The sequence below is a fragment of the Citrus sinensis genome, chromosome 3 (assembly GCF_022201045.2).
Source record: "Citrus sinensis cultivar Valencia sweet orange chromosome 3, DVS_A1.0, whole genome shotgun sequence".
NCBI lineage: Eukaryota > Viridiplantae > Streptophyta > Magnoliopsida > Sapindales > Rutaceae > Citrus > Citrus sinensis.
In genome coordinates, this window is record NC_068558.1 from 2,502,497 (window position 1) to 2,517,386 (window position 14,890).

Consider the following 14,890-nt stretch of genomic DNA (forward strand, 5'->3'; position numbering starts at 1 on the left):
GGAATCTTGAATGTAGTAGAAAAAACTAGAAAATAATTAAAAATCACAAAACGAACAAAAAAAAACTGAATTTTTTGTTTGACCACGGAGTAAAATTGTGTAAGCATTCTGGATTTGGTACGTCTCGTCGTAAGTTTCATAATGCTATATTATACATCCAAGACTAGCGCATGTAACTCAAGTTATTTATAACTAATGGAAAGTACCCTGCTTGTTCTACACGACTATTTTAAGTTATGAACACCAAAAGATACTGGTCCTGCGAACCATGCTACATCAATTACCATTTCTAATTGGAAATGCTACGCATATTGGAAAAAGTGTTCAAAAGTTTGAGTTTTGCAACAATACGGGAAGCATTACAGATACGCTCAAGAATGTTTTTACAATCTCAAAAGTCTCCTGGTTGATATGATGTCCATTTCTTTTGTTGATGTGGATGCTAACCGAGAGACTTTCAGAGTTTCTTCAAATACAAATATACAATGGTCCATTTCTTAGAAGATTTAAGTGCGAGGAGATCTGACTTAAACATCAATCCGATTGACGCACCTAGAGATTGATAGTTGCAATTCAATTGAAGAAATTGAAATTTCTGCCCAAAAATCTTTTGTCAAATAACTATCGTGGATTGGAAATCAAGTTCAGGGTTGACAATGCTCCCTTGGTTTTTTATGTATCCCCTGGTAGGACAGTTGATGGTCAGGAGAAATCTTATTAATCCTTTCAGAAACTTTCTCCCAAAGCTCGAGAATCTGCAATCAAACTTAACGGAACCGGTTTGTAATTTAATATTTTAAGCCAATTTTCACATTAACAAGTACCAAGTGAATTGCAACAATTTATGGAAATGGGTGGGAAGCGTTATGATTTGCTCAAGAATGTTTAACAATCTTTTAAAGTCCCCTGGTTTATCTAACAACATAAAGTCTTTGAAGTCTATTTCTTTTGTCGATGTGGATGATAACAGATAAGACTCTCGAGTTTTTTATGTACAGTTGCCCACTTCTTAAGAGATTGAGTGTGAGGTATTCTCCATATTTATCTGGCTTAAAAGTTGTTGGTTCGTAATCCGACTGACGAACCCAGAGCTTTTCCATTCAAGAAGCTGAAACTGCTGGTCCAATGCTTTTGTCATTGAAATTCTACGGATTAGAAATTAAGGATTGAGAATTCTCCCCAGCTTCTTAATTTGTCCATTGGCGGCCTGCCAAGCCTTATTCAAGGAATGTTATTGAACCAATTCAAAACTATCTTCCTCAGCTGGAGACACTTGAGTTGCAGTTTTACTCGACTGCGGTCTGTACTTCAAATTTTAGGAGGTGTGTGATCTTGTGTAACTCTGCATCTTATGATCAGTTACGTATAAGCAAAGGAACTTGACATTATGCCTCTTTAGACTGACTTATTAGGGAAAACCTCGTTGCATTGACTTGCATGATAAAAGCATGCCCCGTTCTGCAGAAGTTTACGTTGAAGGTAAACCGTTTATTTTATCACTTGTGAATTTGGATTACATGATCTTATCTCAAATATGGATACAATGATGGTTGTGATATTATTTTCATACTTAATTTAGAGAGTGCAGTGCTCATGTTGAAGTAGTAAAGTTGTACACTATCATGTTACAGCGATACTGTATGCAGAACTCTAATATTTTTGTTGTATCTTCTTCGATGATTAGTCATGTCCTTCTGCTTGCGGTTTGTTGCAGTACTTGTCAAATAGAGGCGATCCATGAGAGAGTGTTGGCATAGATAATTCTAGGATGATTCTACGTGAAGCCTCCGATATATTGCGTTGGAAAAGGCAACGCAAGGGGTTGAACAATCGGTTAATTTTCTTCAGAACTTTCCATTTCACAATAAACACTTTATCTTTGAAATTTTCGATTTGAGAGTATAATGATGCAAACTATAATAGAAAACTCAATTCCCTTTCTCGAGCTCTAAGCCTGCCATACGTTCATGCTGTGTGATGAGAGTCTAAATGGGTCATTCTACATACCATAAATTTGTAGTTGATCCCCATTATGGGGGGAAAAAAGACAACATAAACCTGTACTCGAAATTTCTAACTAACAGCTATTGAAAAAGAAAAGCAAGCTGAGGTATAAATTTGTGGATGTAACCGATATCCAATTTCATTCTACCACAGCCATTATTGTGTAAATTACAAAAATATGATGTGTATGAGAATGTTTCTCCAGAAGGGAAAAATTTTAAGAGCAAGGAAAAAATGAAAGAATATGGAAAGGGCAAATGAAGGGAGAGCCTAGATACAACTAACCAAAGAATGTACAATAAATGAATGATGGCTTTGACTGCAAAATTTGTTCCTCTGGTTCTTCATCCTTGAGCTGCTCACTGAACATCACAACCATTCATCATCTAATGTTGCAGCACTGAGCATTTCCCAGCATTTGCAATTTGTTCCACAGGCAGATCATTTGCCTTGGAGACTGATAATGAGCCGTATAATAACCTTCTATGCAACCAAACTGGCAAAACTTCAAGCTGTGTACATACTTTACGGGTTTCGTGCTGTTGAACTGCTCTACCCACATTCCCATACTCACATCTTCCATCTTGAACAACTGCACAAATTTAAAGATTATTGAAAACTTTAGCGAAGACAAGCAACCACCATGACCTTCATACACACACAAATCATACTCACTCTTAATTTATGGCTCTCAAACTCAGATACTATGGACTTCGCTATGTCAGATGACAAAATGTAGCCTGGCCCATTGGCGTAGGGTGGATAATCTTCCTCTGGCCACTCCTTAAACCACCAGCAATTAAGGAAGAAAGAGTGAAGAATATCAAACATCCAAATTGACTATCATGTAGATAATAATTATAAAAAAATAATAATAATTGCAAAAGGACAGAGTAATACAAAAACATTGACAGAGACTTAAACTCTGCAGGAATGAAAGACGAAGCTTCATAAATTATTTATCAACAAGAAATCTAAAAACGTTTCAGATAACAAATTTCTAGAATAGTTGAGTTATGCACAATTGAAACAAATTTCTTGCAGGACTGAAAGATGAAACTTCATAAATTATTTATTAAAAGAGAAAAAATTCTTAAAACATTTCAGATAACAAATTTGTAGAATAATTGAACTATGCACAATCAAAACAAATTCTTCAAAAAAAAAAAATTATTATTGTCCATCAATTTTAAAAAATTCAGTTAAATTATATTACATCCGGCTGTCAAGGCAGATAGACAGAGAGAAAGAGAACTAAACTATGTTGCTTCAAATTGAAATGCAAGTTTTTCTCTTTTTCTTGTTTGAAAGGAAATTGAAGATGCAAGTTGATGAGATAAAAACTAGCAAATCAACATGTCCATCCATACCTCATATGTCACAGCCCATTTACCATGCCGAAGGGGCTTGTGGTGGTAGTTGACGTTTCCAACGTACAAGCTGTTGCCCTGAGGTACATTCTTCACTTCATTAACAACTGCATCTAATCTTACAAATGTGTCATCATCACACTTCATTATATACTTTGCAGACAGCGTACGAGCCTGTAAACATCCAAAGTCATCAAATGTCATCTCTTGGATTAACACTTATCCTTCAGCTTATAATAATTATAATTTGACAACTCACCCCATATTCACAGATGGCAACGGTTTTCAACACAACAAGGTCATAGTTGTCCAAGTAAGGAACAAGTACAATGTCACCGAAAAATTCTGCTTCTTTCTTTAACTCCACATTCACTTCTTTCCTTGCATGCTGTTCATTCAAAAACGAAAATGTATTTAACGACCTTCCACCTAGTGTTTACATGCTAACAAATAACCAATAATCAATCATCTACGGAGCATGATTTTATTATTACCAGTGCTACAAAGAATCGAGCCACCACATTTGAAGATTGAACAAACTTATGCTGCATCCAAGACTTCCTCACAGCCATCCGCTCAGCAAAATGGTTTCCAGCAGAAAGTATACCAATAAAAAGTTCCACGGGCCCCTCAGGAAGAGGTGGAGCCTGCCATCTGCTTGACATCTCAAGATGTGTTTGAGGACCAGAACTAGGATGTGTTGTAGGCAAAGAAGCAGCAAATATGTCACGGACATCAACGTCCCCATTCACAGTTAAGCCAGTGGCATCCTCAAGAGTAAATCCCTATAGCAAGCATCAGACAAACTTTGAGCCATCAATAGTGATCATGAGACTAAAGCATTGTGTTATATTACTTACAGTGCGATAAGGAAAGGATGTAACATGCTTCCCGTCAACGCTAACATGATAACCCTCTAAACCAGCACGAAGAGTCAGAACAAACAGCTTGCGCTCCTCAAATGGGAAAGGTGATGACCAGTCAGTGGTCCCCTTTTCTGTATCAGATCCAAGCCGCTTCAGTAGCCACCATTTATTTTTAGCCTGTTCAGGGTGATTTTCGTCATCATGGATCCATTTCTCACACTTCAACTTGCCATCAACTGCAGTAAGTCCAAAAGAATCACCCAATTTGGTTGTCCAAAAAATGACCAAAAACTAGCAAAAAACAATTATTCAAAATATATAATTAATGAATATGAGCAAGCAACTTCAAATTGGTTCTGATCTCTTCTTGAAGAGAAAAGCAATAAAAAAAACATTCTTGTTCGTTGACAAAATGGTTCCATGAGCAGGCCACATCTTAGAGAAGTGCAAGTTACCCATACCTAATCCCTTCAATGGTGATTTGACAAGGTTGATCTCAGCATAACATGAATTTGCAAACACAACCCAAAAGTATAAAATAGAAAACAATGAAATATCAAATTAATTTTCCACCTTGAAGAGAAAATTAAATTAAAAAATCAATCTCATATTAAATAATAATTATAGGACTTCAGAATTTGAGGCAGTGATATGTGAAGACAGAATTAAATGTTTCTCTAGCCCATTATACACAGAAATGCACTAAAGCACATGCATATAAAAGAGAAGCATGCCATCGATTTGCAGTATCAGGTTCTACCCCCTCATTCCTTATAATACTATGGAAACATAAGAATTACCAAAACACACCCTAACAGCTACCCATTAAACCGCACAGCAGATTAATTCCACCTCTTGATTTAACTTCAACAACAACCACAACAATATCTATCATAGCTCTCACCAATATTTATTCTTTTCACCAATACAATCACTCAAAAATCAATCAGCCCAGAAGTTGCAAGTCCTTTGCTAAGATCATTCATTAATCAAATATAAACTTCTAAGAAAATATAAAACCTCAACAACAACGACAACTTACCAGTCTCCTCATCAGGCCTGGATGGCCGGCCCTGGCACCGCAAGGCAGTCCCCCACTGCATCCTATAACAGGTATTCTGCTCAATCACAGGCTTGCCACTAAAATCCCCTTTTAACCTTGGATTAAAATGCAAAATTCTCGGTGGCTCCTCCCCTTCCACTGTTTTCAACCCACGCAGCTCCATCATGAACTGAGAAACCATGGTTTCCTGCCCATCATTCAAAAATGAAATCTTTGGATTCTTCTCCGCGTGTGCTGCCCTTGGCACACCCACTATCGTTATATGTGACCCCAGTGTAAGCCCACATGGTAAAATCATCAAATTTTTATTATTCAAAAACTCCGACCCAGATAAAATTATCGAGTGAGGACACGATTCTGACAAATTTTCTTTCTTTTTTGTATCAATTTGTATGTTCCCTGATTCAAGTTCCTCCCACAACTTTGCCCCCACTTCAAAAGCCGTTTTGGCCGCCTTATGTAACTGTAAAACCCCAGATTCACTACCGGGTGTGAAAGTCTTAGCATCCAAAGAAATGTTTGAAAGCAGTTGGCTTTTGCTATTGGACCAGGCGGTGGGGGTGAGTTGAGACTGAGTCGGTGAGTCCGAGTCTTGTGATGAAACCCATTGCTTTAAAGGACGAGATGGAGCTTTCACTTGCAAATGACCCTCTTCGATTCTCCTGAGTCTATCATAATGTTGAGTAATTACAGGTTCTTGAGAAATCGAACTGAACCCAGTTGTGAAAACAAACGGAACTTGTAAACCAATCAAAAATATCAAATACAGAACACCAATAAAGATCAAAATTTGAATCCATCTTTGCCTGCTGAGTGATACAACCATTTCAAAGTTTCCTCCTTTCTCTGATTTCGAAAGTAGCTTCAGTTTCCTCATTACAAAAGATACATAAAATACCGAAACACAGAGACAGAGGTGGTCACGTGTTTGTTTAATGGAAGACAAAGATGGTGAAGTGTTTGTTTAGGAATTTGATTATAAGTAGAGGTTTAATGGGTGCCAAATAGTGAAGAGAGTTAGGTGATCAAAACTCAAACCCAAAACAACACCTTGTGGTTGTGGAGAGAAGATGAAAATGTCGGTCCATAATATGAGTTCATTTGCGTTTTCTTTTCCTTTAAAGGGAATTATTAAGATACTGTTATCTAAAAACGGGAATATATTCCTGGTATAATATATTAATAGAAATAATAGTGTTAAAAAAAATTTAGATATTTGCGAAGGTTGCTTTTGCTAGGAATAATAATAATAAAAATATAATTATGAAGAATTTATTAGATAAAATCAATAAGAAAGATACAAATTCAAAACACATAATAAATATGTATTTAGATACGTCAGTTTATGAGAATTTGTAGGAAATAAAAACGCATCAACAACTTGTTTTACCAACAAAACAATAAATAGAGTTAAAGTTGAATCTTACTTCATTTAAAACTAGATAATTAATTAATGACGTAATGTCTATAAATTTCGCGGTAATAAAATTAAGATCCCTGTTTTCCTGTGATTTCTCAAATAAGAACATAGTTTTCCTACTTTTAGCAAATTGGTCATTGACAGAATGACAGTGACAGACTATTGGCAAATGAATCCTTCAAGTGTAAATTCAATTGGACAGAGACAAAACAAGAACTATATATTGACAAGGAAAGGGAGTTGAAACGATACGTGTTGATTTGACATTTTAGGCACATAACTGTATTAGATCAGTAGGAGTAAAAAAATATTTAATTTATTTTTTTAAATAATTCAAAAACAAAAAAAAAAACCCCAATAACACCCACATAATATTAAGAAATATTTTATTAATATTAGTAAACAAAAAATATTTTTTGTTTTGTTTTGTTTTAAAAAGAAGACCCAAAGTCTAGTATGGTACATAATTTATTTTTTTAAATAATTAAAAAAAAACAATAACACCCACATAATAGTTATAATGACTAAATTAAGGGGATATTTTATTAATATTAGTAAAAAATTATTTTAAAAAAAAGACCCAAATTCTAGTATGGTACATAAATAAATAGTAATAGACCAAATGATTTGCGTGCAAATAAAAAATTTATACTGAGCCCAAAATGAAATAAAAATAAGCTTAAATTTATTAAACCAATTTGACACAACACGCCCTAAAATTAACAACTCTCCATTGAGTCATATTAATAAAATAATTGAAACAGCCTTCAACGTTGAATTGTCTCAGTTAATTGTAAAAAGTGTAATGTGGCCAGGTCAATGGACCTATTTGATACAAATGAAAAAAGCTACACCCTTACGTGAAAGAATCTGAAAAGTGGGTATCTAGATGTATGTCACTGTCCAATTTCCGGCCCAAATTGGCAGAGAGAAAAAGAAGAAGACGAAGGAATCCCATTGGAAAATTCGCCTCCTGGTCAGCTCTAAATTGTCGGCTCATAATCTTAGGTGTCCATTAGTGGCGCTGCCACACCCACCTTAATTGACAGGTCGTTCGTTATTTATTTCTCGACACTGTGACACTTTCCTCTCTTTATTTTTTTCTGGTTACAATATGCAAGATTTTACTTTATTTCAAATTTGAACGCCTCAGAATAACAATAATAATTATTATTGTAATCAAATCTTGAATTCTATTTACATCACCACTGACTATTTGTCAATTGTGTGATTGTATCTTCAGTTTTGAAGGTAAGTTAATGAATGATGTGTTCCTCTTATTAACAAATACATTTGACAAATTAGCATTAAAGAGCTGAAACAAATTAACGTATAGACAAATTTTGAAATTTTCAAGTTATTATTTTGTAACAAGAATTCTTGATTTACATGAACCATATAATCCTATCTAAACTTCATTATCGGATCGTTGATATTAACCTTAAACAGTGGATGATAATCATAAAATTTTAATTGATTTGTGATCCAAAATTATGATGATAATCACAATGTTGTGATTAGTTAAAATCTTATTTCTTTTGATATAAATTGTTGTTAGGAGAAGAAAGAATTCCTAAGCAAAACGACTCTGCGTATTTTTAGATAAAATTGAGCACAGATTGTACACAATCATGCAATCGCGTTATTAGCTATAATTATTAATTCTTAAGTTTATTTCCGCCCAATTAGCTATGATATAATTGAGAATAGCATTAATAATCAACCCCACTAAGACTTTTGTAAGTTATTTCCAGTTTCAATTGGCATCCCAGTTGCGTTTTTCTTAATGAGATATTATTATCATATGGCACTACAATCCATTTATGTTATAATTAGAAATTTATAAATATGTCGAGACTAAATGTAGGGACCAATTCAAAATCTAAAAATCTGCCACGACCTGTCCTCAAGTAGGTCCATTAAAAAAAAAATGCATGAAAACTTATGATCCCACCAATTGATCCACACAATAATGAGAGAGTGGCGTGGAAATCTTCTTTTGCCCACGAGCATAATTTGTGAGATTTATAGTCTTTCAGTCTATTTAAAGAGGGGTGGGGTAGATGAGAACCATCTAATTATTAACCAAATGATATTTTGAATCAAGAATAGAAATTTAAACCTACAAACTTTTTTTATAATGTCACAAGAATAAAAGATGAGAAAACCCAACCCCTAACCAAATTTATCATAATCTTTAGTGGTTAATTTGGAGAGTGTGGGTCAATTAATTGTGATTGTAATTTTGGAGTTATGCTTCATGAGACCATCTAGCCTAGATGTTGTCAATTATTCACTCTCAACAATGATTATGCCTTACATTGTCTTCTAATTTTTATATATTAGCTTTTGTATTAGCTTACATTGTCTTGTACTTTTTATATTTTTATATATCAGCTTTGTATTAGCTGTTTGACACATTTTCAATGATCTTTCTTTTCCATTGTACAATTGTTCTCAAATCCAGCTTCATATGAATGAAGATGACGCATATATTTTTTATATGGCATTAATTGAAATTGCTTCCTCAGCTGGTATCTTTCATCAGCTAGCGTTCATCGAACGGTAATGGAAATTTTAGACCCTTTCTTTAAACTTTTGTGGGTTTTCGATTCATTTATTACGATTAAAATGAAATCTTTTACCTGATGGCATCATCTCCAATATGGTAATTGTCTTCGGTGAAGTCAAGCAACGACCTGAAAATGATGTCAAAAAAAAAACATTTTAAAATAGTCGCTTCGCTTGCCAAGCACGTCCTCAACCGTGTTGACAAGTCATTGAGGATTATGATGACTCATGAATCACATTTACTAGAAAGTACAAAAATATTGTTTTCAGCGTTCAAAGTATTAAAATCTTCTACGGCATCATTTGGTCTTTTCTTGGATTAAAGTTAAGGCTAATGCTAAGTTATATGCATGTACCTTACAACCCTCTCACATGAATAGTGAATGATGTGGGTCCACTCACTATTCATGTGAGAGGGTTGTAAGGTACATGCATGTAACTTAGAGGGATCCGTAAGTTAATGGTCTTTCTAAAAAAATTTAGGTCCAACTTATTGTAGCGTTATTTATAAAGGTTTTGACGAAATATTTTTAGGTTGCTTTGTGATGTCAATTAAGAATTAAAATTTCTTTTAAGTAGTACTTTTTGTTATTATTTTTTATATTGAATTTGCTTATAGTAAGAGTTGGTATTTATTGTAATTAAAATATAATTCAATGACTACTTATTCTTACTTTAAAAGTGATAACTTTTATATTCATTGGCAACTCCACATTAAATAGCTCAATTGCTAATTATTATAAAGTTTCTATAATCTCATTATTCTCATATCTACCGAGAAAGAAACAATATTGCTTATTTGAATTTTTTCAATTTGACATTGTGGGATTTTCCTCCATCAGAAATTAAAAATTTTCTACTTGATGACTCTTGGAGATGCCTAAATACTGCATTTCTTAATCCTATTATGGTTTACTATTGTATGGACTATCTATAAGATTTCATTTGGATTTGTCTCTTTCAAATGAATTTTGATTTAATATATTGTACTTGTCTTGAGGTTTACAAAAAAAAAAAAAAAAAAGCCTTCAGAGAACATAAGAACTTACGTATATATACATTTAATATATATGTGTAGACGAAGATTATTTGAGTCATTCATTCGCTTTCTTTTAATCCCCGAGTAATACAACCCAAGTATTGACTAATAATTTACGGTTGAAGCTTCTACATATGTAAGTCATCGAATATGTTGTCTTATATAATATATGTTATTATTATATACGTCCACTTCATTGGGCCGAACTCTGTAGCCAACATTTTGTTCTTGGCAGCTTCAACTTTCCTTGGAGTTGATTAATTTTCTTGCTAGAAAACCTTTTCACATTTTTTAAGATACGACTTATTTCGATTTCACAGCTTTATCTAGCTATAATTTGATACCGTTATATGCAAATGGCGGCACTAAAGAATGATTCCTATATAACTTTGAAAATAATTATCAATGTCTAAGTATAGCTCCTCAATATTTTTTTATTTATCTATTTATTTTGTAAGGGCTCCGCAGATTATTAATCAATTTTGTTCTTCTTCAACAGCTTACGCACATGCATTTATTTTCTCATTTTTTACATCATTGAATCCACCATTTTATCACATAATTGGTGAATATTGTAGAAATGATACATATATAACATCACTAGTCTAGATTCTAGCCAGATAGCTAATTAGCTATACCATAACACCCAAAATTTCATAAAATAATTCACACAGAGGTGGTGACTACTACAAGTACACCCACAAGTCATACATCATACACTGTTTAAAAAATTTACTGTCATCCAACTTGTGACAATCAAGAACTTAAACCAAACTCATTTTCTTTCACACAATCAACTAATTAATCCATGCAATGAATAATTTATGCCATTTCACTAATATTTTCTCTAAGTTTAACCAAAAAATTCACCCGATTTGAACCAGACTCAAATGCTCTTGGAGCCAAGTGTATGAGTATATTTTAGGTAGAAAGAGGACAATTAATGTGTAAATTCAAAATTCATCTCAAACGCGAAGATGCCATACTTCATGCAAATGCAGTTTAATGGGAGCAATGCCACATGCATTTCTTGCCTCCACACTTGTTATACCTTTAAACCCACATCCTTCTTCTCCTTCTTCCTCCCAAAGAGCATTTAATTTGCATTACAAGTTTCAAAGTCAATATTAATCTCTCACCATCAACTTTTTTTTTTCCTTTTTTTTGTTTTTGTTTCCTATTTGATATTCAATAACCAAATTTTCTGAAGCAAAGGATAAAGATGGGGAGGCCTCCTTGCTGCGACAAGCTGAATGTGAAGAAAGGTATTTGGAGTGCAGAGGAAGATGCAAAGATACTTGCATATGTCTCGAAACATGGAGCCTGTAACTGGACTGCCGTTCCAAAAAAAGCAGGTTAATTTGATTTTATTTTTTTTGTTTTGTTCTTTTACATTGAATCAATTTATATACGGTCTCATGAACTTTCAATTGTAATTAAGACTTACCATATTTTTATTTTATGAAAACCCAAATGTGAGCACGTCCTCCAGGACTTCGGAGATGCGGAAAGAGTTGCAGACTTAGATGGACTAATTACCTGAGGCCAGATCTTAAGCATGAGAGCTTCACCCCACAAGAAGAGGAAATGATTATCAGGCTTCATGCTGCTATTGGTAGCAGGTCTGTCACTTTTATTTTCCCTTAATTACTTCACTGTTTTGTCTTTGGTCCCTGGAGAAGCAATAAGAAGAACTTTAACCAAATGTTGGACAAACGAGTTAAAAACTTGAAGTACTCTTTTTGGACGGCTCATTCGATTAATTAATTAATGAGAAATTAAATTACATGCACGATCAGAACAAACATAACTGCCTGCTATGAGAATTGAGACATACAATATAACAATATGATTCCAACTGTCTTAGCTGCGGTGTTTGTGTTAATGTTAGTGCAAAAATGGTTCAGGTGGTCAATTATAGCCCAACAGCTTCCAGGGAGAACAGATAATGATGTGAAGAATTACTGGAACACAAAGCTGAGAAAGAAACTTACCGAGATGGGAATAGATCCTGTTACTCACAAACCTTTCTCTCAAATACTAGCTGATTATGGAAACATTGGTGGACTTCCCAAATCTGGAACCCGAATCGGGTGTCTCAATAGAGACATGAGCAAGAATGCATTCATGATGCAAAAACCTGAACAGCATGAGTCTCCATTTCAGGTTTTTTCAAACATCAGCAGTCATTTGATGACAATGGTATCACCAAACGTGGAGCCAATTAAAGATACCCTCTTGAACCACTATAATGACCACAGCAACTCAATGGATCTTCTTGCTCAGCTTCAAGCCGTAAGACTGGTGGCAGAAGCCTCCAATAATAATTGTGCTACTAATGCTAATGAATCTATTTCGCCGCCTCAAATCTTCTTTAACGAAGCAGGCTCATTGTCGTCGTCATCTTCTTCATCTTCAACTTGTTCCACAGCAGGACAAGAGAAGTCGCCGCTGAATTTTACCTGGGAAGATTTCCTTCTTGATGATGATGATGCATTTTTGTCTGCTGACATTCCACAAGCACAGGAACAAGAACACGACACGCACAGTATGGTTGAATTTTCATCCAAGGATTTCACCAACCATACACGGAATGTGATGCCGCAGAACCAGAACAACAATGAGACTGCCATTACACAGGTGAATAATGGAGTTCAGAGAATGGATTCTGGAGGTCCAAGCTATGAGTTTGCTGCAGCTTCATCATCATTTGTGGAAGCCATGCTAGACCGAGAAAATGACATGTTGTTGGAGTTTCCTAACCTTTTGGTTTTGGATGAACCACACTTCTATAACTGAGCTCTTCTCCAATCACAAGGCTATATGTTGAAATCAATAATTAAGACCTGTAGCAAGACATTATCTCTGGCACTTGAATTCGATTAGCACACTTTTCGTTACTTTCATATTGTCAAATATTATTATATTCTTATTTTCCTCCTCTGTCCTCTCCAACTACGATTTCTTTCTTTTTAGGTGGGTAGCTCGCGGATGCACAATTTGTTCCAACAGCTGCCACATGTGAGACAGGATAGAAAAAAAATCAAATCTACAATTTTGTATAAACATATGGCTGCTATAGCCCGACATCCTGAACAGTGATATAGAAAGAGACAATTAATTAAACATTTCTATTAATATCTGTGAGAGAATAATCGTTTGAGGTAATACAACCGGCCGATGATAATTTGATAAACGTAGTTTTTTTTTTTTAATTACATGAGACTATTGATTAAGACTACAACTCAAGTATATGAGATTGTAACTAATATTTATAAATTAGATTATTATTGGGATAAGAGTACATTAATATTATTTGAAGCACTACCCATATTTTAACCATCACTAAGAGCAATGGCGGATCTAGAAAAATAATTTATCGGGGGCTAAATTAGATAATAGTAAAATATAAAAAATTAAAATTTTGAATATATAAAATATTTATAATTAGTCTCTACACATTTTTATAGTTTAAAAATGTTATGCAATAGACTCGTTATCAATATTATTAAATTTATTATTTTCTATATAAACAATCAAACTATCATTCATCCCATCCGATTCTAAAGATGATTCCTCATGAGTTTTGTTATTGAAAATGTTCGTTCTACTATTATTATATAAACTGAAAGAATTAATCATATTTTTTAGAATAGAAAATATTTTGAGTAGTGGGCTATCATTATTTTTAATTAAAATATATGTTTTTATATTTTTTTAAAGTAAAAGTTTAAATTTTATAGAGTTTATATTTTATAGTGACTATTTTAATAAATTTAATGGGGTTAATTAAAAAATTAAAATATTTTTTTCTTTAATTTTTTAATTTTTTTTTTTGGCCAGTGGGGGCTTGAGCCCCCACTGGTCATGTGATGCATCCGCCTCTGACTAAGAGTACATTAATATTATATAAAGCACTACCCATATTTTAACTATCATTAATAATCGACGAATATCTACTACATTCACATTTCGTAAGAGTGAAAATCAATCTCCACTCAAATTTAAGAAAAGAACTAAGTTCTCATATTACTATATGGGGATTCTCTCACAGTGTGAGAGAGCTTGATAAATGTAGTTTTGGCTGAGTGGCTTGATAAATGTAGTTTTAATTTTGCATCGGAGAACAAAATCTTTTGGATGGCAAATAGGGCTTGACCAGGCCTAGTTAAGTGCAGGCAGCCCATGCTTCAAAGAAGAAAGGAGCCCGTAAAAAGCCAGTGTGTCCACCAGTTGGCCGGGCCGGGCCAATTAGTTGCAACTTTAAATCCACATCATTCTTCCTCGGTTCCTCTCCAAGAGCCTGCATGTTCGTCAATCTCTTTCAATGTCGTTTAATCTTTGAGAGTTCAACAAAATTTTTGACGTGTATATGCTGGTTTTCCTATTCCTGTGTTTGTTTTTGCTTCTTGCGACTTAGTTGTTCGAGTATTTGGTAGACTTTTTTGTAGCTGGACTTATAGTTAATTAGCCTAACAATTAATTACTTTTAAAAAAAAAAGCTCTTAAAATAATGACAAATAAGTTTTACTTGAGAACTGATAGTATTTTCTAATC

The 14,890-nt window shown here is 34.0% G+C and overlaps 2 protein-coding genes across 2 annotated transcripts; one reads left to right on the forward strand and one right to left on the reverse strand.

Annotated features, from left to right (window-relative positions):
* Positions 1-2,106: 2,106 nt before the first annotated feature.
* On the reverse strand, positions 2,107-6,414 carry LOC102624308 (hydroxyproline O-galactosyltransferase GALT6-like). The gene is made up of 7 exons (XM_006476646.4): positions 5,283-6,414; positions 4,235-4,476; positions 3,869-4,159; positions 3,634-3,762; positions 3,375-3,548; positions 2,680-2,787; positions 2,107-2,596 (listed from the first exon to the last, which is right to left on the reverse strand). The coding sequence occupies exons 1-7, from the start codon at positions 6,178-6,180 to the stop codon at positions 2,387-2,389; spliced, it is 2,052 nt and encodes a 683-aa protein (XP_006476709.2). The 5' UTR covers positions 6,181-6,414; the 3' UTR covers positions 2,107-2,386.
* Positions 6,415-11,248: 4,834 nt separating this feature from the next.
* Positions 11,249-13,224, forward strand: LOC102626196 (transcription factor MYB35-like). Its single transcript, XM_006477469.3, has 3 exons — positions 11,249-11,688; positions 11,826-11,955; positions 12,241-13,224. Exons 1-3 carry the CDS (start codon positions 11,556-11,558, stop codon positions 13,130-13,132), a joined length of 1,155 nt encoding a protein of 384 aa, XP_006477532.3. The 5' UTR covers positions 11,249-11,555; the 3' UTR covers positions 13,133-13,224.
* The last annotated feature ends 1,666 nt before the right edge of the window (positions 13,225-14,890 follow it).